Source organism: Sciurus carolinensis, chromosome 4 (genome assembly GCF_902686445.1).
Source record: "Sciurus carolinensis chromosome 4, mSciCar1.2, whole genome shotgun sequence".
In the NCBI taxonomy this organism is placed as follows: domain Eukaryota; kingdom Metazoa; phylum Chordata; class Mammalia; order Rodentia; family Sciuridae; genus Sciurus; species Sciurus carolinensis.
In genome coordinates, this window is record NC_062216.1 from 2,219,544 (window position 1) to 2,243,625 (window position 24,082).

Genomic DNA, 24,082 nt, shown 5'->3' on the forward strand with positions numbered 1-24,082 from the left:
CTTTGTGAATTACCATGGCCTCACTAATAATGGCAGTAAATAAATTCACGAACAGCCCTCCTTGTACTCCTGTGAAATATACTCACTCTGTCGTACCAGCGATGCTGGATCTTGATGCCCAGCTGGGACACTCATCTGGGGGCCTGGAGGCCACTGCAGCTGGACAGAGGGTCCAAACGTACCTCCCGTGGGCTCCTAGTCCCTCCCGAATGGACCCTCACTAGCAGCTCATTCTCACACTAAATGCAACTCAACATCTCTTAAGAAATTCTTCCATAGGCAGCATATTTTCGATCACATTGCTTTACTGTGACCTAGATAGAACCACACATAACAAGGAAAACCAAGGAATTTTATTATGGTCCCTGAAGATTCCACTCTCAGCACACCGATGTTTACTTTCCTTTAATATTGATTGGCAGCTACAGATTTGTATGCATTTTACTCTATTTTATTCATTTATAATTTATAACCTGCCTACTTCCAAAATGATTTTAAATGGCTTACAAAAAGTCCTACATGCATATGCCTGTCCAAGCAGAAATGAAAAATCAAAACACTGAATTTATTAGAGACGTCGGTCGCATTTCCTGGAAGATGAACCTCTGATGCCTGCTCATTCTTGTTTGTTTTATTCAACAACTAAGATGAGTTCAATATCTCCTTTATCAGTACTTTTTTAAAGCATTGCAGAAACAAACATGTTTAAATATTGATTGCATGCCAACACATTCAAACTTTTTGAATGATTGGTCCTTTTTTCCATATAATTTTTTAAAAAATCTCATTCTTAGAGTTTTGAAATAATTTCTAGCTTAAAGAAAACTTGCAGGTGCGATACGGGACATTCTGGTGCATCCACTTTGTTAGATAATGGTACTTACAAGATTCTTTTTTAGATAACTACCTATAATACACACATAGGTATGCGTGTGTTTGGGATTGCTCTATCCCAAGCCACTCGTGAACAAGCTGTGCACACGAGACTCCTGTCTTATAAAATCCAGCCCACCTTCTTAAAACAGGGTCCAGACCAGCAGGACGCCACGCTGCCACCTGAGCTCCAGCCCTTGCTAAGTCCCAACCACCTGCCAGCAAAGAGGCTGCAATGGTTTCTGCGCTGACACCTCGCCCTGGTCTTCTGGCCTGGACCCTTGGATGGCTGCCTGTGTTGGCCGCAGGGGCAGCTCACACCACAGCCAGGGCCAGGTGGCAAGGAGCCGAGCTGTGTTCCTGGTTGTTTGGGAGCCGGGCCATCAGGGAGCAACACAGGCCATGGCCCCTCATCCAGGATCCTTGGTGCTCTTCACTCAGGATGGTGGTGCTGCCGTGGCTGTGGTCACTGCTGTCCCCTTCCGTGGTGATCCTGGGATGGGGGTCTTGAGACTGCGCAGGTCCTGGGCCTCTCCACCCTCAGCACCCACGATGCTCCAAAGCTTCATCATTGTCGTCATCGTTGCCAGACGATGGCCTTCGACCCTGACACCTGCATCTACGAGCTGGCGCCCTCAGCAGGGACCCGACTTACCTCAGCAAGGGGTCGGGAACTTTTATTTTATGCAAAATAGCTCTTAGTGATTTTCCTCCTACTGCAGCCTTGGAGCCACGTGTTCTCCAGGGATTTTGGTCCCCTGGGGGAGCACAGGTCAGAGTCCTGCTTAGCAGGTGCGCGTGGGCACGGGGAGGGTGCTGTGGAGGGGTGTCCCTGCTGCACGCCTCGGAAGACAGGCCGGACACAGGGAGCCCCACACATGGGTTTCCACTCGGGAGCAGGGCAGTCTATACCACCACGAGCACACACCACCGTCTCTGATCAGACCACACGCAGCAGCTCTGCCCAGCCTTCCTGGACCGCGGCTTTCTAACGCTCCTCTTGGGCACTGAGAGGCCTGGGATGCCTCATCCCCTGTGTGTGTTTTCTGTGCTCAGCTGCTGACCTTCCCCTCCACAGGAATGTCACTCCCCACCCCTACCAGATGCCACCTCGGACCACTTCCCCTCACTTGGTCCCTAACCAAGACAAACAATCCAAAAAGAACACAGGAAAGGAAAGAGGGCAATATGAAATCTTAAAATTCATCCTGCCCTTAACAAAATCCGCTGAAACCAACCAATTCCTGCGGAGTCTACAGACAACCCATTCTTCACTGCCTCGTGTGTCTGACCAAGAGTGAATAGGAGAGGACCCAGAGCCAGAAGTGAGACCAAGTTCTCTTTTTAAAATCAGGACAAACACCTCACAACCCTCAAAAGGAAGAGGCTGGCTTCTGACGAGCCGTGTGGGGTAACGTCCTGCGCCTGAGGCTGCTGCCTGCCTGGCACTTCTTCACCCACTGGGCCTCGGACTGAGACCCCGGGGTCTGCACGCAGAAGGCAGGTCAGAGATTGGGAACGAGCTGTGGAGTAGACATCATGAAACTCACCCGGGAGGCTGCAGGGGTGAAAATAAAAGGTCCCTTAGACATCGCGGGCCGAATAGGGGAGGAAAATAGACAAACAGCCCCAGCCCCATCTATTTGCAGAGGAAAAGGCAAAAGAGAAGGTGGGGCATGAGGCGTGAGGGCCTGCGCTTCAGTGACCACGCTCCCTGCAGCCCAGTCCCCCAGCAGTCCGTCTCTCCTCCTCTGGGGAAGAGTGAATGCAGGAGAGTGTCCACTGGTTTCCACGCAGAGCCCTGTGGGAGCGGGAGGAGGAACACCAGTCTCTACGGCCACTTCGCCATCCAGACCACGAACCGCTCCACACAGAGAGCACGTCAGGAGTTTTCCTGGTGATTTTCTTCCCGTCAAGCACAGAGACACTTGGTATCACAAGAGCTGCAATCCTAAATGACCCCAAGTGGTGAACCTGCCCCTGCTCTGTGCTTCTCCCAGGACACTCAGGTGACAAGCACCAGCCAACGGCCCAGCCCAGCCGAGGAGGGAGGGCGGAGGGCTGGGTTCCGTCAGTAGGGCGGCACTGTGTGGGAGCTGGAGACGCCTCAGAGAACATCAGACAACTCCGGGCTCTTAGAATCACACGGATGCGTGAAAGTTAAACTGTGAAATACGGAGGTCCGTTCAACTTCAGAAAACCTGTGCCGCCGGTGACACACGGCACCCACCCACCTGCTTTGGTGAAAGGAACTTGAAATCTAAACACATGGAGACATTGCATCAGCTCTCTTGTCTTAATTGGATACAAAAATTACTATATAAAGCAAAATTATTATATGTTGTTAGGGCCCAGTTACATACTTTTAATTAGATTTACATCTTCACTGACTAGTTAATGAAATCTTGGTTCACTTATTTTTATATTTAAGCCACTATTAGTTTTCTGAAATGCTTACATCTTTGTCTTTTCTACTAATTAAGTTCAAAGCAACAAACAAATTCTAAGATTATTTTGGGAAGAATTACTGGATTCAAACCTGAGTCTTGCACCGTAAAGAACCTGCATTTCTGCTTTGGAAAAGCATCTAAATTGCCCACCAGGGACCAGCTCTGAGCTGCCTCCGGCTTAGCCACCCCATCGCAGAGCCATTGACCAGCATGCATCAGGCAAGACTGTGGTGAAATCTGGTATCAAGAAAACAAGGCTACGAGGCCAACAGCTACATCCACCCGCATGGTCTCAATATTCAGTGAGAGCAAAGGTCCTCATTCTTATGTATCTCACATCAGAGACGCTTAGAAATCAGAGCAGCAGCAGGAGTCCTGCTCCGGCTGCCAGCAGCGGCCACTGTGCAGGGCAGGCTTGTCCGGCTTGGTCCCAGCTGTCCAGGAGACGAGCTCGCCCCTTGACACCTGCAGTGGGAAGCCCGTCCCCGTCATGCATGGTGGTTAGTGTGGTTACGACCGTAGCACAGCCACCCCCACTGGGGCAGCCACTGGAAGGGTCGGCTGCTGGGCCTGAGCCACAGTGTCGACCAGCCTCGGGATCCCTGGGAGGGCAGAGGGTGGCAGATCAGTTCAGCCTTGGGGCTGAACTTCATCCACAAGACCAAGGAAAACCCTCGCCCCAAAGCTCACTGACCTTGGGTGGTGACACACACCATGTGCCTGGAAGGGGGCATATCTGCAGACATGAGGGCTTTGAGTTTGGGCCCGCCTGCTGTCACTCTCTGAGTCTACTTGGTCGGTCTGATTTGTGCCCTTTTTAATAGAACTGCAATCCTAAGTAGAAGCACAGCTTGCTAAGTACGGTGAGTTACTTCAGAGAGGTATTGAGTGGATGTCCCTGCTGGGGGCCGTGCAGGTGGCCTGGGGGCTCTGGAGCTTGCAGCTGGTGTCTGCGGAGAGTGCTGCCTCCCAGCTGTGCAGTCCATGCAAACTAGCCCTAATGCCAGCAAAGGGTGTCAGAACTGAATTGCAGAAATGTTTGTCTAGAAACTTTTTAAGAAAATTTCTACTTGCTAACTTCAAAAACAGGAATGAGAAGAGTCACTGTTTTTCAGCGTGACTCTTTGGCATATGTCCCTAGGACATGGCTCATGTCTTCCATTACTCTAAGTCGCTTTCCTGCCACTTTGGTCAGTCCCATGGCTGCCTCATTATTGCCTGCTCTGGCCCTTTGCTGGCCTCACATGCATTTATGGTGTGTTCAGTGACACGTTCCTGCCTGAGAATGTTAGGTGGAAACTGAGTTCAACAGAAGACACTTTCATCTGAAAACCTGGCTGACTCCAAGTGCAAATGAGGAAACAGAGCATCGCATTTTCAAAGCTGAGTCCATGGCCGTCATTCAAGAGAAGGCTGAACAGGAGGCTGTTACACACAGAGATCTGCCACATGGTGAGATTTGATCTGCAGATAAAAATGTGCCAAAACACATACTTGGCAAACATGTTTTGCCAAGTGAATTCTTTAGAATGTGTGAGAGGTGCTAGGAATTGTGTGTGACGAAGGCAGATCAGTACACTTTCTCAAGAAGCTTCGATGTCTAGAAAATGAACGAACTACGTAGAGAACTGAGCAAAACGGCGAGCTGTGTGTGCTGGCTACCAGCTCACAGCCGCAGGTCCTCCTTGCAGGCAGTGCCAAGTCCATTTGCCCAGCCATATCACTCATCTGTTACAATGCTTTGTGTTTTTCTGAATTCTGAAAGAATTTCACTTACCCTCCTACAGCACCAGAAGCCTAGCCATCGTGTGCTTATGTTCTCGAACAGAATGAGAGTAGATCCGGGTTCCTACCTATAGGCTGAAGTGATACTGCTCTGGTGAATGCCAGACACCTACCTGCCTTGGACCTCAACTGGCCATTTGTGGTGGTAGCTCCGCAGGGTGCGGAGAGCACAGGACAGTCAGCACCGCTCACGGGTCCGCAGGGCGCTCAGGCACCGCACTGCACGACACCTCTGTGCATTCATCTGCCCATAGCCAGAGACCTGGGCCCCACACACTTAAAGTGACAGGGTTAAACTCGGGCAGACCCTGAGAAGGGCCCGGCCCTCTCCAGGCCCTGCCTTCCATGCAGGGGCCGCACAGAGAGGCATGCGCCCCACAAACCCTGCCTTCCTTCCTGGGGCTGGCAGGGGCCATGATGGCTATGGGTGACACGCCTCAGGGTCATTTCGCAGGAGCAGACTGGGGTGTGACTCAGGGAATCATCACTTGTCACCTCGGACAGTTCTACGTCTAAATCTTTGTCCCTCGTTTTAAGAGGAGGAAAGCACAGAACCTTGTTCCACCTGCTATTTCCAAGGTCACATGGGTCGGGTGTGAGCAGGAACCAGCACACCGGTGCTTTGGAAGGGCTGGCCATTGTGACCAGGCTGCGGCCAGGAGGACGGGGGCCTTGGTCACCCCTACTCCGATGGGGAAGTTCACGTAGTGGGGAGCGCGATGAGCTGCTAGGGCAGAGGCAAACCGACCCAGGTCTGCGAGGCACTCAGGGACCACGGCAGCCACCTGGTGCACGGGCATCTGTGCCATGGAGAGCCCGGGAAGGCGAGAGGGCTGGCTGCAGCTGGAGGCAGCAGGTCTGGCCCCCGAGCTGGCAGCACTTGGGGCCCTGAGGCGAGAAGGACGGTGCTCCTGGAACAAGGCACAACGGACGGACCGCAGGCGCGGGGGGCCCCGGGCACAGAGCCACTCCCAGGTCAAGAACCGTCCCTCGTCCCTCACCCCTCCCCGCCTGCTTGCAGGGCTGCCACTGGCTTCTGCTGTCCACAACCAGCCTCGGGACACCTCCGCAGAGCTCAGCGGCTCAGGGTCCCTCCCTGGATCACGAGGTCCCTGCGGACACTGGAGGCGCAGGAACCCGGCAGGGAACCCCCAGCAGCGGTCACTGCTGGTTGCTTGGGTTCCCATCCCGACCCAGCAGCAGAGACCGGGAGCTGTCCCCTACCTGAGAAGCTTCCCAGCCGCGGGCCAGTCACGTCCCCACCGTCGTGAATCTCAAGCGAGTCCCAGTTCTGCTCTGTGGCGAAGCTGATCACCTGAATCTGCAAACCACCACGACGTGCAGTCAATATTCATTTATGGTTGAGTATAATTAATCTAATCAGATGGTGATAAACATATATCAAAAGCAAAGAAAATAATCCATGAAAGGACACAGAGATCTCTACAAATAACACTCTTGACAATTTTTATTCTAAAATTGTTTGTATTCTAAATAGAAAATATTTTGTAGAAATTTTAAGAAAAGAGAAATAGATTATGTTCTATGCTATTCAAGATGACCAATCTAAAGGAGGAAGAGAGGAAAGAAGGAAGGAAGGAGGGAAGGAAGGGTGGATGGAAAGAGGGAGGGAGGGAAGGAAGAGTGGGCAAAGACAGGAGCAAAGGAAAGAAGGAAAGCCCAGGATAGCTGGCTAAGCCCAGAGGCCCTGGGCTGGAGGGACACACCTGGATTCCAGAGCCCTCCGTGACCGTGATCCTCCATACACAGTTCAGGTTGTTGCCATACGGCTCAGGGTACCCAGGGGAAAGAATCGTCCCTCTCCGTTGAGTGAAATTGCCACTGCATGGAACTAGAAGCCACATGGAATAAGTGTAAAATGCAGCAAGGATGTTAATTTGGTATCAGTTTTCTTTTCCTGTGTGGTCAGATGGTAAGAGGAACTTCACCTGTACCATAGGGCTCTAATGGCATTTTTAGCCAAGGTAGAGTTTAGTCTCTCTGAAATTAGCCATGCCAATGATGATTACCTATTGTGCTACTAACTTCCAGCCTTTGAGCCTCTAAATGCATCTCTTCAGGTTTCCTAAGAAGGGACTGCACCTACCAATGGCATCTCCGAAGTGACTTCTATTTAGAATAATTCATCTGCTTAATTTGAAGCCCACTGCAGAGTGCTCTCTTCCAACACAGCCCTGCAACTCCAGATGATACTAGGGATTTATGAGCAAGTAGAAGGCAAAGAAGAGATGCTTAAAATGCAAATGAATGCAAGTGCTAATTATGATTACACCAGAGTTTTCTACATAAAATGAAGCAAATACACTCTAACTAACAATGCCATTGCCACTCAGGCTGCATTAACCTCTTGCTTTTCAGACATCCGTCAGCACAGATGTATTCAAAGAGCATTACCCAAGTACTACAGTCAATCTGCTTCATCACACTTTACCCCAGAGTGAGATTATGTCCTACAGCCTGACCTCAGAGTCGAGGCCTGCTTTCAGACGTGGAGAGGGGAAGCATCTCTGGCCCTGCTCTAGAGTCTCAGGACAGCCGTTCTTCAGGTTGGCTGCTGCTCAGTCACTTCTCAGAGCACAACCTGCTCATCATGCAGCTGAGGAGACGGCCACTCTGGGTGGACCAGATAGCAACCCTGGAGAGCAGCTCTGCACTGGGCACTGTGAGCCACAGCCTGAGCCTGTCGCCCCACCTGCAGAGGCCACTCACCAACACAGCTGGGCACCGTGTCATTCCACTGAGCGAGTGCGTTGGGCACGGACTGGCAGCGGATAGCCGTAGAACCCTGAAGCAGGTACCCTGGGTTGCACTCAAATCGAACGATGGAGCCTGCAGAGAACTCGGAGCCAATTCTCCTCCCGTATCTGGGCTCGGGGACGGAGCTGCACTGGGTGTCACTGGTGCGAGGGACAGCTAAAGGCAAGCAGAACACATCTGTCTGAGTCTTCATGGGCAGAACATGAACCTTGTCTAGAGAACAGACTTGAGGCTGAGAGTGAGGCTGCTGCAGAGGTCGACGCCTCCAAACCCCTCTGTGGGGCTTGGCCCCGGGAGCAGCTCCACACCCACCTCCAAGCTCAGGGTGACCCGAGAACCACCTCAGACTTCCCAGTTAGAGCAGGAAATGGGCATAAGAACAGTGCTTTATGAGGGCTGATTAGCATTCAAGCAAGTAATTGAATACCCAAAGGAGTACACCACCATATCACAATGAGAGAAACCGAATTCAGCCTCGTTATGGTTTGGATGTGGTGTCCCCCAAAAGTTTGTGTGAGACAATGCAAGAAGGTTTGGAGGAGAGATGATTGGGTTATGAGAGCCTTCACCCAATCTGTGAATTAATCCCCGATGGGATTTACAGGGTGGTGACTGAAGGCAGGTAGGGTGTGGCTGAGGAGGTGGGTCATGGGAGATGTGCTTTTGGGGTGTATATTTTGTATCCGATATGTGGAGCTCTATCTCTCTCTGCTTTCTGATCATCATCCCTCCGCCATACTCTTCCGCCATGTTGTTCTGCCTCACCTCTAGCTCTGAAGGATGGAGCTGACTGTCCATGGACTGAGACCTCTGAAAATAAACTTTTCCTCCTCTAAATTTGTTCTTGTGAGGTCTTTTAGTCATAGCAGCAAAAATGCTGACTAAAACAAGCCTCCATCATCTTAAAATCTAGTGGGGAAAGCCAGCCTATACAGATTCTTTATGACATGACCATTGCCATTTAGTAAGAAAATTTAAATAGAACTACCACATGATACAGCAGGCTCAGCTCTGGATATTCATCTGAGAGAACTGAATTCAGGGCTCCCAGAAGAACTCTGTACCCCAAAGCTCTCTGTAGGATCACTCACTATAGACAAGAGAGGGGAACAAGCTGTCTTGTCAGCAGAAGAATGGGTAAAGAAGGTGGGGTCTAAACATGTGTACACTGGAATGTGACTTGACCTTAGAAAGGAAGGAAGTCCTGCACCTCGAGGACACCTGCAAAGTGAAACACGCCAGTCCCCAAGGGACCAGTGCTGCCCACCGCCACACACACAAGGCAGTCTAGGAGCTACGATCATGTGCTTACACAAGCCAACAGCACAGTGGGCAGGCCCAGGGCCCGGCTGGGGAAGCCGAAGAAGTTCTGCCTGCAGTTAACAACACTGCACTATGTACCTAGAACATGTTCATGTCACTAGGATAAGAAAGGCAGCATGTGTCACTGTGATGGGCTGACAGATCTGACTCCATGAGAATGTTACAGGTCAGACTCTAAGGGAAATGACTAAACAGACTCCATTTTGCTCTGAGACTCCACGTTATATAGGAAATAAGCTTCTCCCATGGGAGCAGCCCGCCTCTGTGCCCATCATCAGTTACTTAGCGTGACGTTTAGCAATACAAAATGACAATTCTTATGTAATGAAAAATTGCTCTCTTTTGATCCCTGTTGCTCCTAAACAATGTACCATGTGAACAGTGATTGTGTGGATGTTAGCAACCATTCTTCAGTTTGTACCTAGGTAAGGGTCATTCTGACCCACTTCCCCCTCTGTCGATGATCTTATGATGTCAATGTGTAATTTCGAATCATAGCAACAGACACTTATGATTAATGTGATTTTTGGTATAAGAACCCCTACAACCCTGTGGTCGGGGCTGTTCTCCCAATAGCCATTTTTTGGGCATTGTGTGAGACAGTCAGCTGGTCAGCTTAATAAAGACTCTCACATTTGTACTTCTCATTGGTGATCGGTCTGTTCTTAAGTTGTGCCCCGTAACAGTCATGGGAAGCAGAACGGAACTATTCACTCTAGGCAGAGGGAAGACTCAGGCAAGGGAGGTTCAACCTGAGGCCCATTGTTCAGTCAACCCTGGCTGTGTGACAAAAACCCCATGGGAGGGAAGGAGAGGGGGGAGGGGGGAGCGAAGGGGAGGGGAGGGGAGGGGTGGGGGGGAGGGGAAGTGGCACCCACACTGGAAGAACCCAGACCACCTCTTAGGGACCCTGGCGACTCTCCACGGCAAGACTAAAGTTCAATAAAACGTTTTAGCAGGAAAGGACGCCATTCTGTCTGAATGAGTGAGGGGGAAGAGCCCGGGCATCTCCAGCTGCCTGGCACTGAGAGAAAGGTCATGATGCAAGCCATGAAAAGGCCCAAGGAGCCCCTGTGTCCAGCCGGAGCAGGGCTCCCTACTCTCGCCAGCCCTGGCTGCTCTGATCCTTCTACCTCCTGGATAAGAATGAGGACAGTGACCTGAAGTCCCCTCTCCCAGCAGCCCCAAGCCCAGGGAGAAGTCACACCAATCCTTCCAACACCCTGGAACTAGGCCAGTCTTTCACAAGCCCCCAGGGCTCTCTGAGACTGTTGGTTTCCCATGGTGTGTGGTTTTGCCACAGGAGGCAAAACCCTAACTCTGTGAGATGACAGGTGTGTGTCTTAGTGTCCTTGGGTGGTCAGTATTGGCAGGAGAGTCTTCGTGCAACGTTGGGTGAGACATTTACTTAGGTTGTATGTCAGAAAGTGCCATCTGCAAGAGATTTCTCTGCCTGTAAATAGAACATGGGGTAAAGTTTGAAAACTACTTCAACTGGCAAAGGCTCTGTGGCAACCAGCAAGCCTCTGGAGACAGTTACAGACTTTGAAGTTTGCACGTCTGCTTTGTCCTGTAGTCAGGGACAGCATGTGTTGGTGTGTGGGATCCTGTTCTCAGTCCTTGCTGTTTCTTATTCAGTGGTTCAGCCCTGGAGCGAATGTGTTCATGGACTAGTTCTCTTTACCAAGGGCCCTGTCTTCGGGCTGCTTCTCCTAAGCACCCCGGCATCCCTCTTCCAATTGTTCTGAACAGTGGCAGACACTATCTTGGTAACTGCTGCAAAGAAAGCTATTCCATGAGAATGGAAGTCAAAAGATCATTTTGACTGAACTACATTTCAATTCAGTGTTGACATATTTTCTATCAGAAATGAAAGTTGATAAAAGTACATATCATCTATTTTCTATCGTTGAAAAAATTGATGATATATCAGAATTAAGTATTCCCCTAACTAATAGAGGAATATAGAATAACTATCAAATTCTGATGTAATAGAGTACTGCTTAAAATTATATTTGTCAGACCTCTATGCCTAAGAATTGTGTTACAGTTGAAAAATGGTATAAAGGGGGAAAATATACCCAAGAGAGACTTCCATAGTTATCTCAAGGATTTTTCACCAAATGAAGAAGCATCTCCCACGGAGATCTCCGTGCTTATGCCCAAGTACTTGGAAAGAGTATGTTCTATGGCAAAGGCGCCACGTATCTCAGAGACTTCAAGTACAGGGACTCTTGCGAGTGTGATGCAGGCTGCCTTCATCCTTGGCAGGAGAGACAGCTTTCAGCACCAGGGAGACTCGCTACCCTGCTAAAACTGTCTTCCTGAACCTGACTGCTGTTTATTTTTAAAGCAACCAACATTTAAAGAGTGACATCTGCGTTTGAATGCAATCCTGGAGAACATTTCTCAGAAGACGACATGTGGAAAGCAAAGAGAGGAGACAGATTCCAACATCTGAGAGGTGGGAGAGAGGAAGCCACGAAACTCAGCCACGGGGCCTGCGGGTCTGGGGACAGCCCAGGTCTGTCCTGCACCCGGCCCTCCCAGCCAGGCCTGGGGCGTGCACCTTCAACTGGCCTCCCCCACAGCGTCTGCCCTCCACCGAGATTCCTCTCCACCAGTCGGCAACATTCCACACTGCTGCCAAACAAACCCCAGCTCCGACTGTGGGCAGGGAACAGGGCCGTGCTGGCGAGGCCGGTGAGAAGCAAAGCAGCTGATGTCGGGAGGACAGCTGCTGCAGGGCTGAGTGTGGAAGCACCAGGGACGTGTGCCCGCCTTGTAGGGGAAGCGCCGCCCGATGGTTTCATTAGTCACCCGCCACCACCGCGGACATAGCTGCAGACGCGTGCATGCAGCTCTTGCTGCCCCTCACAGGAGGTGCAGGGCAACCCCCGAACAAAACATATCCCCGTACCCGCAGGAAGAGCCTGCAGTGTCCACCCAAGGCACTGCCCTGTTTCCTTCGGTGACTGAAGAACACCCGTCCTCACCTCATCCCCTCTGGCATGGAAACATCTGATCTGACAAGCCATTACCAGTAGGGGAATGTGAAAATATATTGTTGGATTCCAAATAAATTTTATGCTGAAACTTCTTTGTAAAAACTATACATTTCATAAGCTCTTAATTCAAAAATGTGAATATCTTTAAAGTGGAAAACCAATTAAGTGTTACAATCCATGTCATCTAAAAGGAGAGGTAGACTTGGAAAAATCGGAGAAGGATGCTGTTCTGAGAGTAGCCAGGAAGGGATGGGGTTGTGGGCGTGGTCATGGAGGGATGGGGTTGTGGGCGTGGCCAGGAAGGGATGGGGTTGTGGGCGTGGCCAGGGAGGGATGGGTTGTGGGCGTGTCTGGACTGAGATGCTGTTCTGGGAGTAGCCAGGGAGGGATGGGGTTGTGGGCGTGGCCGGGGAGGGATGGGGTTGTGGGCGTGGCCAGGGAGGGATGGGGTTGTGGGCGTGGTCATGGAGGGATGGGTTGTGGGGTGTCTGGGACTGAGATGCTGTTCTGGGAGTAGCCAGGGAGGGATGGGGTTGTGGGCGTGGCCATGGAGAGATGGGTTGTGGGCGTGGCCAGGGAGGGATGGGGTTGTGGGCGTGGCCAGGGAGAGATGGGTTGTGGGTGTGGCCAGGGAGGGATGGGGTTGTGGGCGTGGTCATGGAGGGATGGGTTGTGGGCGTGTCTGGGACTGACATGCTGTTCTGGGCATGTCTGGGGGTGTGGGAGGTGATATTCAGGGCACCACTTGGAGGCTGGTAAGGAGAGCTGCTGTCAGGGTTGGAGATCCAGCACCCATGCCATGGAAAGGGAGAGACAGACGAGTGGACGTTTCTAAACAGTGCCCTCTGGAGAGGTGTTATAACACATGGCTTTCTTTTACCCAAGAAATCCACTGTAAATCTTTACAGTTTACTAAAGTGGGAGAAATCTACCTAGATCCTTCCAGTTTAGTAATTCTGGTGTGAGTTCTTTGGGAGGCGGAAGGAAGCCCTGAACTGCGTCCTGGAACACAGGAGGAAGCAGGCCGGGGGAACCCCTGGCCTGCACACAGGAGCGTTAGAGACAGCATGGTGTTGATGAGAAACCTAGGTGCCAGCTTGCCGCAGAGTGGGCAGAGGAGGAGGTGTGGATGGTGTGCCACAGTGCACACCTGCCTGTGGAAGGCAGGAAGGTGGATCATGGCCACAGTTAGCTGGTCTTTGCTGGACCGTCCACTGATCGGAAATCAGTGTGGATCTCAGTACTGAGAGGCATATACACTTTGTGTCACCAAAATGTTTCTAATGCAAAGTAATGACTTCACAGAACAGAATCAAAGGCTTCTTCTAATACTTGACTTACTAAGTAATGCTGTGGGCGATTTTTAACCTTTGCTCTGACCTAAGAATACACTGGCCTTTGGTGAGGAATGACGAGGATTCCCACAACTGTGTAGCACATCCCAGGCTCTGCCAGTCTCTGCCTGGCAGTGAAAGGGTCAGGGGTCTCAGGAATGGAGAGGAGGTGACAGGAGTCACCTGGGAACACCTGGGAACTCCTGGGAGGTAGGAACCAGGTAAGGAAACCCTCTCGTATCTAAGAAGAAACATGCAAGACCAAACATGCCCAGGCTTCCGGTGTAAGAAGTGCCTGTGTCGCGTCTTCAGGAACTTGCGCATGCAGGAATAACACTCCCAGACCTTCTGCTTCAGTGGGGAGTGCTGAGCATTCCTGCGGGACTGGTTCTCACCATAGCCTCTGCTTCTCAAGTCTGTTGACCAATGGGGTCCAGGACACTGCCACACAGCAGGATAGGGCACTCGGTCCCCGGGGATGGGCTGCAAACTGAGCCCACCTACCTCTGCTGCATAGATCCTTCTTGCACAACTGGGTACTGCGAGTGTGCAGCTCCACTCCCAGACAGCAGCCAAGCCCTGAGTTCCCAATGAACAGCACCGAACAGCCATGTGCCCCACCCAACTACGGCACCAGCTCAGCGGCAGATCTGTGCTCCAGAGCTAACTGCTGCTTTGTGCTGCCGGTGGACTCCTGGCCTTCCATGTGTGCTAACTCTCTTCCCACCCTCGGGCTTCCCAAATGCAGCCTCCTACTCTCAGTGACTATGGAAAACAAGGGAACCAAATCCAGCAAAATCCTAGGATATTAGGACACCTTGTGAAAAAGTCCCTGTACACGCTTCCTTTCTTTTCTTCGTAAGTTTGAGAGGCGAGGCTGTGCTTCATCGTTACTGATGCCTCCACATTAGAATGAGGATAACCGGGGAGCAGGGAGCAGAGAGCCACGGATGGACCCAGGCTTTGCACTCCGACCCGCTCATCTGTGTTCATCGATGTTCCCAGCAGCCCTTCGCAGTCAAGCTGTCTGGTCACGAGCCCTAGACCCATTGCCAGAGAGGTCAGAAGTCACTGTGCAATTTTAAGCTTTAATAATTCACAAAAGAAGGAAGCAGAAACTGGCATAGGAAGTGCTGTTCAGGAAACTCACAGGATAGGGTTCAAGTAATTTCTGGGCTTCAATATAACAGCTATCTTTCAAGAACCAACGTTCAATTTACCTTTCATATGTATTGAAACTTTCCCCATTGCTGCTGAGTGATTTATAACTTGCATTCATGAGCCTCTTTTTGTATCTGCAAAGGATTTAGCTCTGATGAAAAGACCCTGATTTTTGCATAACCTCAATGGTTACAAGCAAGAAATAAAAGGTATATTGGAACTTTATAAAATATTGAAGATGTTAGTCAGTACATATTCTTCAGAACAAGGAAGCTAGATTCCTTCTATAAATGTCTTCCTTTACTCTCTGCTTTTCTTTTAATGATCATGTATGCTTTTAAACAAGAAAACATAATTTCAAAAACATGTTTTCTGAGGATAACATTTGAAGATAAAGACACTGAGTCATTTGCATGAGATATTTCATCTGATTATCTAACAATTTCATGATCTTTATCAAAAATCAGAGGAAGTGTCTTGGAGAAGCAGAGAATGCAGAGAATGCCATGATTTGAATTTTTCCAGGAGGAAAAATATACTTAGATAATTGGTCCAGTTTCTTTACATATATTACCTGAATTTTGGCTTGTGAATATGCTTTTGAGAAGTAATTTAGAATTTTATTTGAAGAGAATTAGGAGTGACAAGAGGTGGGCTCTTTAGTTACTCTTCTAATAAAGTCAAATTTTAAGAAATACTAGCTAATTTTTCATATTTTAATAAGAGCTGCAAATTTACAATGTGAGTACATTTAATTCAATACCATAATGCTTTAACCAACTCCTGCCTAAACTGGGTTAGAAATATTTTTGCCTCCTACTTATCTGGCAATCATTATTCCCACTTTCTTTCCACTATTCTTTAAATATTCTTATTGTTGAAACTGAGGCTTCGTTTACAGTGAAATATTTTGATGGTGTGGCTTTTGTAATGTGAGATTATTAGATAGGAGGTATAAATTAGATGACTTATTATTTTCCATAATTTTTGAAAACATAATATCAAGGATGCTTTCTGAAGTCTTTATTAAGGGAAAGAAGGCATTGCTAAAAAGTGATTTCCCTCCAACTGAAAGAGAATGTTTAGGGGTTACTGGTGGCCTCTCTGGGCTAGAGGAACACTAAACCAAGAATGCTCCTTAGGTCTGGACAGGTTCTCTCTTTGAGGAAAATCTCACTCAGATCCCCGTCTGTAGGCATGACAAGATGCACGTGACCCCTGCTGTCACCCCCAAACTTGTATGCAGTTACCTGGCAGTTTCCTGAGTTCATTTAATGAATATGCAACACAGGGGAGCATACTAGGGGAAATTCTTCAGACTTCAGATCTTTGAAGCAATCCCAAATTTGTTTTTAATGAGTTCCAAATTTAAAAATAACATAATAGTGTAGAAGAGTCAAAAGGTAATAAAACCACAAACAAATGAAATTAGGTAGGTAAAGTGAGAGGTATCTAAGTGTCCTTTGCTTGGTTGGTTTTGTTAAATTGTTGTTTAAGTTAATTTTTCCAATTACAGGTGGATTTACCTGACATATTTTAAGTGTATTTCATTCAAGCCCTTACAAAGATCTAAACTCTAATGAAATGGTTTACTTAAGCAGATAAAATATTATATTTGCAGACATTGTGAGATATGCAGAGCTATACAAAGGTCACTTGATGAAGATCTGTCTCCAGATAGTGCTGGAAAAATGAGATGTTATTATGGCTTGGGGATAGAAATAGAAAATTCAAGTGTTAAAACAACAAATAATACTTTCGTTAAATAGTTTTATCTTACATAAATAACCTCAATTCCTTTAATATCACAGAAGAGCAGCATGGCTACTCGAGTGGTCTGTCTGGAAAGGGTGTAGCTGCAGGGTTAGCGGCTCTGAGTGGGGGAGGCGGGTGGTGCAGGTACCTTGATAAACGAAGTGGAAGCCCCTGGCGGCTGCCCCGCTCTTGGCGCTGAATCGAAGCAGGATTTGATTGGATGTAGCCAAAGGCAACGTTTCACCTAGAGATGAAGACAGAGATCATTCCTGGGGGCAAGAAAATACTCAGCCCTGTGTGGGTGACAGTATTCATTCAGCAAGATAAATTTTAACTTGGAATTTCACAATGAATTTTTGAACTTTAACAAAAATAAACTTCATTTTTGGGTTTAAGACCAGACCATTGCTTTTATCAAGGCTTTAAAATTCTGTTCCTCTGGGTGCATTCCAGTACAAAGTATTCAATCATTATTTCATTTTTACTTTCTGCTGAAGAAAGCAAATTTACACTGATTTGATCCTTGCTTGCTAGGATTTTTCTTAAAATTAAGAAAATTTCTTTGAATCCAAAGCTGATTTAAAAAATGAAGACACTCAGAAAACGCCTACTGAAATAAAATTGTAACCTCTTCAGAGACCCTGGCCTGTATCCTATCCTGAGCAGCCTGGAGCGGGTATAAGCGGGTATAAGAATTTGTTACTATGTGTCAAGATTTTGAAAGCCTGTCTTCATAAAGCTTCCACCATAGAATGTTGGTTGAAAATAGCAAACAGGATCTTTAGATGTTTCATTCATCAAGAAATAGTTATTTATGGGTGTTAATTTTATATCCTGGGATGGGGATTGTGGTTCAGTGGTACAGCACTTTCCTAGTATGTGTGAGGCACTGGGTTAGATTCTCAATACCGTATACAAGTAAATGAATAAAAATAAAGGTCTGTCAACACCTAAAAAAATATTTTAAGAAAGTTTTGTATCCTGCTACTTTGCTGAATTCATTTATTAGTTCTACAAATTTTCTGGTGGAATTTCTTGGGTCTTCTAAATATAGAATCATGTCATTGGCAAATAGTGATAGTTTGAGTTCTTCTTTTCCTATTCGTATCCCTTTAATTTCTTTCTTCTGCCTAATTGCTCTGGCTAGAGTTTCAAGGACAATGTTGAATAAATGTGGTGTGTATGACTAATCAGAACAAATAAAAGGGTCAAAAAACAAAAAAGAAATCATGAAAAACTGGAAATAACTAAATCAATGTTAGTGGCTTCAAGATTGATACATATCCTTCACTTCACTTGGTAACTGAGTTAGCAAATTTACCAAATTTACTTAGTGAATGCTGAAATGGTAGCAGAAATACAATTAAAGTGGCTGACCCATTGACAAGGGGTACGGTAAGTAGATTTTGATTAATTAATCTAACAGAATGGAGCCTTCCCTTGGTATTGAGGAGGACTGATTCCGGGAACCCTCCATGGGTACCAGAATCCATGGATATTCTCTATATGTGCCCATGTCCAGGTTTTAAATGATTTACAAATCGTTAAGAGTTTTTGACTCCAGGGAGAGGATTAAGAAGCAGAACAAATACATGCTGCAAGTGAGTGCTCAATCTGTTTCTGATACTTACCTGTTCTATTGACATATGACATGTTGTACAATCTTACCAAGTAACATGATAAAGGTGGGTGTTTTCTCAATGGGGCAAGACACTTCTGAAAGTTCGCATCCAAAACAAGCTTTTGCTGAACACAACTACAAAGACAATTGCTAAATTTTTCATTCATCTAAACAAAGAAATAGACACATTTAAAATGAGTCACCACAGACGTCTCAGGGGATCATGAAAGCATCTAACCTGAATGAGACCCGGACAGCGAGCTGAGGAGTCTGGCCTGGGCGTGGGTTCCGTCAAATAATTCTGCCAAGTCGTTCAGCGCTGTCTGGAAGTAGGCGAACTGCCCGAACACCACTGGAAAATAAGGGGTGGAGGGAAGGCACGCTTTAGAAAGGATCGGGGAGTTTGGGTGCATGACTGGCTGGCTGGCCGCCCCAGGACCCCCGTCCTAACAGTCCTGTAAAAATAAATTTATTTTTTCTGCACTTTAAGTTTTCAGTGACAAAACAACTTTAGTTTACTTCTTGTTCTTTTGGTGCTTAATAAAAGGAGAAAAATTACTGCTCTCTGTGTAATTTTAACATTAAGCGAGTATTTTTTTTTCTTTTAGTAAATACTGCATTAAAATAGTAGAAGAACATCTATAAAGGCATTCCATTAATTTTTGTGTAATCAGAGACATTTTATTTAATAAAAAGTAAACAGATAAAAATGCACCGTAATTTGGTAATTTAAAATTCAGTACAGGAAGTTATTATATTAGCAATTTATGTTAACCCACCACCGAATTCACATTAACTCATTCATAGCCTTGGCTCAGCGGCACCCCCAGGGCTTGCTGTCATTCCTCTGTACAAGTTTAGTTGTCTCACAGGTTAAGTTGTGTGAACACCCCTTCTCAAAGGAAAACACGAATGCCTATTTTACCATGAAAACATCCCTTAGTGTTTGTGAATTTAAGTTGGTGATAATCATCCTTTCCCTGTTGATGGGAAGGCCCCACAGCGCCGCAGTCTCTCCGAATCCTGCCAACACCGTGGAGGTGCGCGTTGGCTTCGCGAGCCAGGTTGTTGGTGAGCACACAAGAGGCCGCGCCCCTCAAGGGGTGTGCAAATGTCTGCACGCTCACTGGAACGCTGCGTCGGCAGCAGAGTGTGACACGTGCGTGACGCGCCTGTGACCGGGGAGTGTTGATTTCCCGGGAGCAGCACGAGGAGGCGCACGGATGGGCGGAGGCCCCGGGAGTGCTCGGGGAGCCAGGGTGCAGAGTTCCAGCCGAGAACGTCGTGATTGCTCTGCGTTCTAGCGCTCGCGCACCGTTTCCAGATCAATCGCGTTTCATCACCGTGGTGGTGGAGCACGTGGGTCTCAGGTAGAACGAGGGTGAGCCATATGTATACTTAATTCCCACTTTTTTCAAGGAATCTTTAGCAAACCATCCACTTCATGACAGAAACTAAGAGGAACTAAGAGGAGTGAGGAGGAGGCCGACGTGGCTGCGGGACTGTGGCACATGGGGACGCAGAGCGCACAGGGGGTTCCCGCCTTCTGAAGGACTCGGCAGTCCTGAGAGCTCCCTGGGCCCAGCTCTAACGTGTCCGGTGCTCAGCCCAGGTGCGCTCCTGGATCTCATCTGCTGAGAGTCAAGCTGTGCACAAGAGGTGAGGGTGTCCCTGGACAAAGTACAAAGGGCCAGGGACTTAGGCTGCAGGATGTCCTGCCCAGTTGTGGGGAAAGTCCTCATTTCTGGGGGACAGTGTTACGGCTAGTCTCATGGTTTAGTGTGCAGTGTCCCCCAAAGCTCAGGTGTTAGATCATGTGATGATTTTCACAGGTGAAATGATTATGAGAGGTGTGACCCAATCAACGGGTTGATCCACTTGAATGGATTAACTGGGCGGTAACTGTAGGCAGGTAGGGTGTGGCTGGAGGAGGTGGGTCCCTGGGGGTGTGCCTTTGGGGTCTATATTTAGTCCCTGGTGAGTGGTGTCTCTCTCTGTTTCTTGCTGCTTCCTCTGCCACACACTTCCGCCATAGTGTTCTGCTGCACTTGGGCCCAGACCTATGGAGTTTTTAGACTGTGGACTGACCCTCTGACACCATGAGCCAAATAAACTTTCCTCCTCTGCTTCATCCTCACAGGCATATTGGTCCCAGTGATGCAGAAGCTGATAAAACAGTGAGAAGGTACCGCCCTCCCTTTTTGTCTAAGGACGGAACATAAGGACTTTTTTCACCAAGTGGACCACAATGAGCAAGACTTTGGAGGTGACAGTGTGTCCAATAGTCTGGTTTGGCTGTCACTCGGTGGGTCAGGGAAGAGTGGGGCATGGTGGCAAAGACCTGCGGCAGCCCACAACTCCACGGCCCGAAAGGCCAGCCCAGGACACATGCATTTCACTGGGCAGGCAAAGGAGTGTGTAAATGTGTATCAGGACATGAGCGTGATCCTCTGTTGTTTCACAGACGATACCTGGTGCTGCTTTGGGATGAAAGTAGAGACCGTGACATCTCTGACGACCTGTCTTACATGCCACTTCCCATTTTGGGCCTGTGCGGACCAGACTGTGAGCAGCCCTTCCTGACCAGCACCATCCTGGTCCACACACCAGCTGTGCACGCCCAACACTGAGCATGTCAGGACACATACGACATTCCTATCTGTGAACAGGAAATTCAGCACCAACAGCAACATGGGAAGTCAGAGAACAAATGACAACAAAGCCCGTCCTTACCGAACTCCTTTGGCACGGTTATGGAGTAGAGGCATATCTGGCCAGCTGTGTAGTTGTGCGGGTAGTTTGGTGACAGGACCACCCCTTCCGATCCCGTGTATTGGCCTCCACAGGGAGCTGCAAGCAGACCAGTCAGAGTTAGTGCAGGACAACGAGAGGGTGGCAGCTGAGGCCGTGAGGCCGCGGGCGCAGCAGCTGCTCATCCAAAGGTTGGGCTGGGCGCCCAGGCTCCATCCTATTCTGCACGGCCCCCAAAGTAACAAAGTCAACACGGATGCCTGGCTAGAGCAAATCCAGCGACACAGAAGGAAGGCCTACTGTTGTTCCCAAGACCGTCGGGCAGGTCCAAATAACAGTGAAAACCCTGCCGTAACAGTGAAACGGGCTGCAAGGACACTGATAGTTAATTTCCGACAGGCTCCTCAAAACTCCACAGCTGATTCCGTCAGCGTGCTGCCGTCAGAGGGAAAAATGGGTTTCCTAGTGGAGTTTCACAGCTGAAACCAACACAAACACAGAGCCTCCCCTGGCGGCTTTGTTTCACTTTGCAGTTCACAGGCTCAGCTGAAGAGGAGCGCTAGCAAGGCTGTTGGGGTCTCTGTGAGGCCACTGTAAGGCTGCAGGAGCACATGGCCAGAAAGTTGGGGCAGAGAGACAGATGGTGAGCAACAGAGCTCAGTGTGTGTGAGTGTGTGTATCTCTGTGTGTATATGTGTGCATGTGTGTACCTCTGTGTACCTGGGTATGCATATGAGTGCATACATGTATACATCTGTGTATCTGTGTACAAGGGTATGTATGGATATGTGCATGCATGTATCTGTTTGTCTACATGGGTATGCATATTATACATGTGCATAAGTATGTGCATGTGTGTATTTGTGGATGTGTATGTGCAAGTATGTGTATATGTATACATGTGTGTGCCTGTATGGGTGTGTGTGTGTGTCTGGGTGAGAGTGTGGGTGTATCTGTGTGCATGGGTATATCTCTGTGTGTGTATGGGTGTATCAGTGTGTGCATAGGTGTATCTGTGTATAAGTGTATCTGTGTTTGTGTGTGTGTGGAAATTGGGGTATCTATGTGTGTGTATGTGTGTGTGCATGGGTGTGTCTGTGTGTGCACTGAATCTGTGTGTATGGGTGTGGATGTGTATATGGGTGCATCTGTGTGTATCTATGTGTGTATCTGTGTGTGTGTGTGTGTATCCATGTGTGTATCTGTGTATGTGTATCCATGTGTGTGTGTATGGGTGTATATGGGTATACCTATGTGTGTATCTATGTGTGTATCTGTGTGTGTGTGTGTGTGTTTGAGGGTGTGTGGGTGTGTGATGTGTCTGGCTTCCCACAGTCATCTCACTCTGGTATTGCTTTGGCTGAGAAGACAGGAAGTCCACATAGCGCTTCCGTTCCAGTCTTCCTCAAGCCTCCCACAGCAGACACCCAGTGAAGAATCTGAGTCCCCAGCTCCTCCCGCTGTCTGAGCGTGGAGGGTGCTGTGCCCTGGCCTGGGCAGGTGCAGAGGGGACTCTGAGTCCCCAGCTCCTCCCCTGCTGTCTGAGCGTGGAGGGTGGGGTGCCCTGGCCTGTGCAGGGGCAGAGGGGACTCTGAGTCCCCAGCTCCTCCCACTGTCTGAGCGTGGAGGGTGCTGTGCCCTGGCCTGTGCAGGTGCAGAGGGGACTCTGAGTCCCCAGCTCCTCCCACTGTCTGAGCATGGAGGGTGGTGTGTCCTGGCCTGGGCAGATGCAGAGGGGACTCTGCTGTGTGAGCGTGGAGGGTGCTGTGCCCTGGCCTGGGCAGGTGCAGAGGGGACGTCGTGGATCGATCGCTGCGCCAGCCTTGCCAGCCCCCATTCTTATCTTAGTCCTGCTTCCCTGATTAGAGCTCAGACTCTTCAGGCTGCCTAGTCGTTCACAATCCTGCTGCTCGCTTGTTCTTGATATGGGGAATTTCAAGCACTCAAGAAGTAGAAATTAGACAGCATTCTTAATCCTTTGAGCATTGGTCAGCACACTTGAGTCCTTATTAATGAGCTGGACATTCTCCACAATTAATAAAGCTCAGGATAGAGAAATACTAATGCTCTGACACCTCACTCATGATTTTCAAGAGTTAATGGTTTCTCAACCAGTTTCCCAAATCCTTGTATTCCAGTCTCCTGGAAAATGTAAGTCTATTCCAGGCGTCGAAGGGACATGGTATGCTCTGGTCCCTTCCGAGTGGCTGTGGAGGCCTGGGTGAGTCAGCACCGCCTCCGTGCCAATGCTGCAACTCAGCATGATGCCCTCATTCCAGGACACCCATGTTGACGTCTCACACTCTTACATAGAAAAAGGCCATCTCCCCTCTGGGGTGAAGGTGCCTCTCCACTGCAGACATCCGGGCATGTGGGGAGCCCCACACCCGGGGACGTGCCACTGGACTGCCTTCCCAGCCTGTCGTGTGAACCCAGACTGGCTATTTCAGGAAAATCCTCTTTTTCCTCGAAAGTTTAAAGGTCAGAGTTGTAAGAAGAAGTACAAACAAAAACCAGAGACCTATTTCCTTTTAGCCCAGTCACGTGGCACTCAAGCCGACCATTATGTAAACACGCCTCTTCAAACGTAATAAAACGCCTGTTTCAAAGTCTAGAAGTGTCCATGAAAAGTGGAAAAAATCATTTGCCAAAATTTTGATGCCCAAATTATTAGGTGTGGGAAATTTAGTCTTCTGAAGAACCTTTTCAGATGTAGTTCTGAAGGTATAAGTGCACACACTTACTTTGTCCCAGAATTAAGTAAAACAGCATTGCTGATCTAAAGTCAAATATGAAATGAAGAAAAACGAGTGTTTTGTTTTTACCACTAAACCGCACTTATTCCTAGACATTATTCCTGAGACTTAAATAATAATCACGGTAACTAAGGAGTGTATCCCAGAGGACAGCAAAGACTTCTGAAGTTGAGAAAAACATGCAGAGAATGCTTGTTTGATTCTTGATAATGGTGCTGACTCTCTTCCTGTGCTGATGTGGGAAGCAGACACCCTCCTTCTTTACTCTATATTAATGTGATCACAAAAGAAAAATCAATATATGCATCCCGTTTGAACTCACCCTGTTGAACTGCTTTGTAGGTGAATAGAGATTGCTGTGGCATTTGTGACAGGTGGCAAAACGAGACCCAACCCACCCCCTTGGTTGCCTGGAACGTACATCTTACACGTGATGTGACAGTTTCATCCTGAGCGTACCAGGAACTACTCTGGCAGACGGGAACCA

At 48.5% G+C, this 24,082-nt stretch overlaps 1 protein-coding gene across 1 annotated transcript in view; it reads right to left on the reverse strand.

Moving 5' to 3' along the window:
* Positions 1 to 24,082, reverse strand: part of Csmd1 (CUB and Sushi multiple domains 1) — a 1,673,782-nt gene that overhangs the window by 173,463 nt on the left and 1,476,237 nt on the right. Inside the window, exons 31-36 of the mRNA XM_047550875.1 lie at positions 20,822 to 20,938; positions 18,327 to 18,440; positions 16,616 to 16,711; positions 7,839 to 8,042; positions 6,836 to 6,960; positions 6,333 to 6,429 (exon numbers count right to left, since the gene is read on the reverse strand). Coding sequence (XP_047406831.1) covers positions 6,333 to 6,429; positions 6,836 to 6,960; positions 7,839 to 8,042; positions 16,616 to 16,711; positions 18,327 to 18,440; positions 20,822 to 20,938 — 753 coding nt within the window. The remainder of the gene's footprint in view (positions 1 to 6,332; positions 6,430 to 6,835; positions 6,961 to 7,838; positions 8,043 to 16,615; positions 16,712 to 18,326; positions 18,441 to 20,821; positions 20,939 to 24,082) is intronic.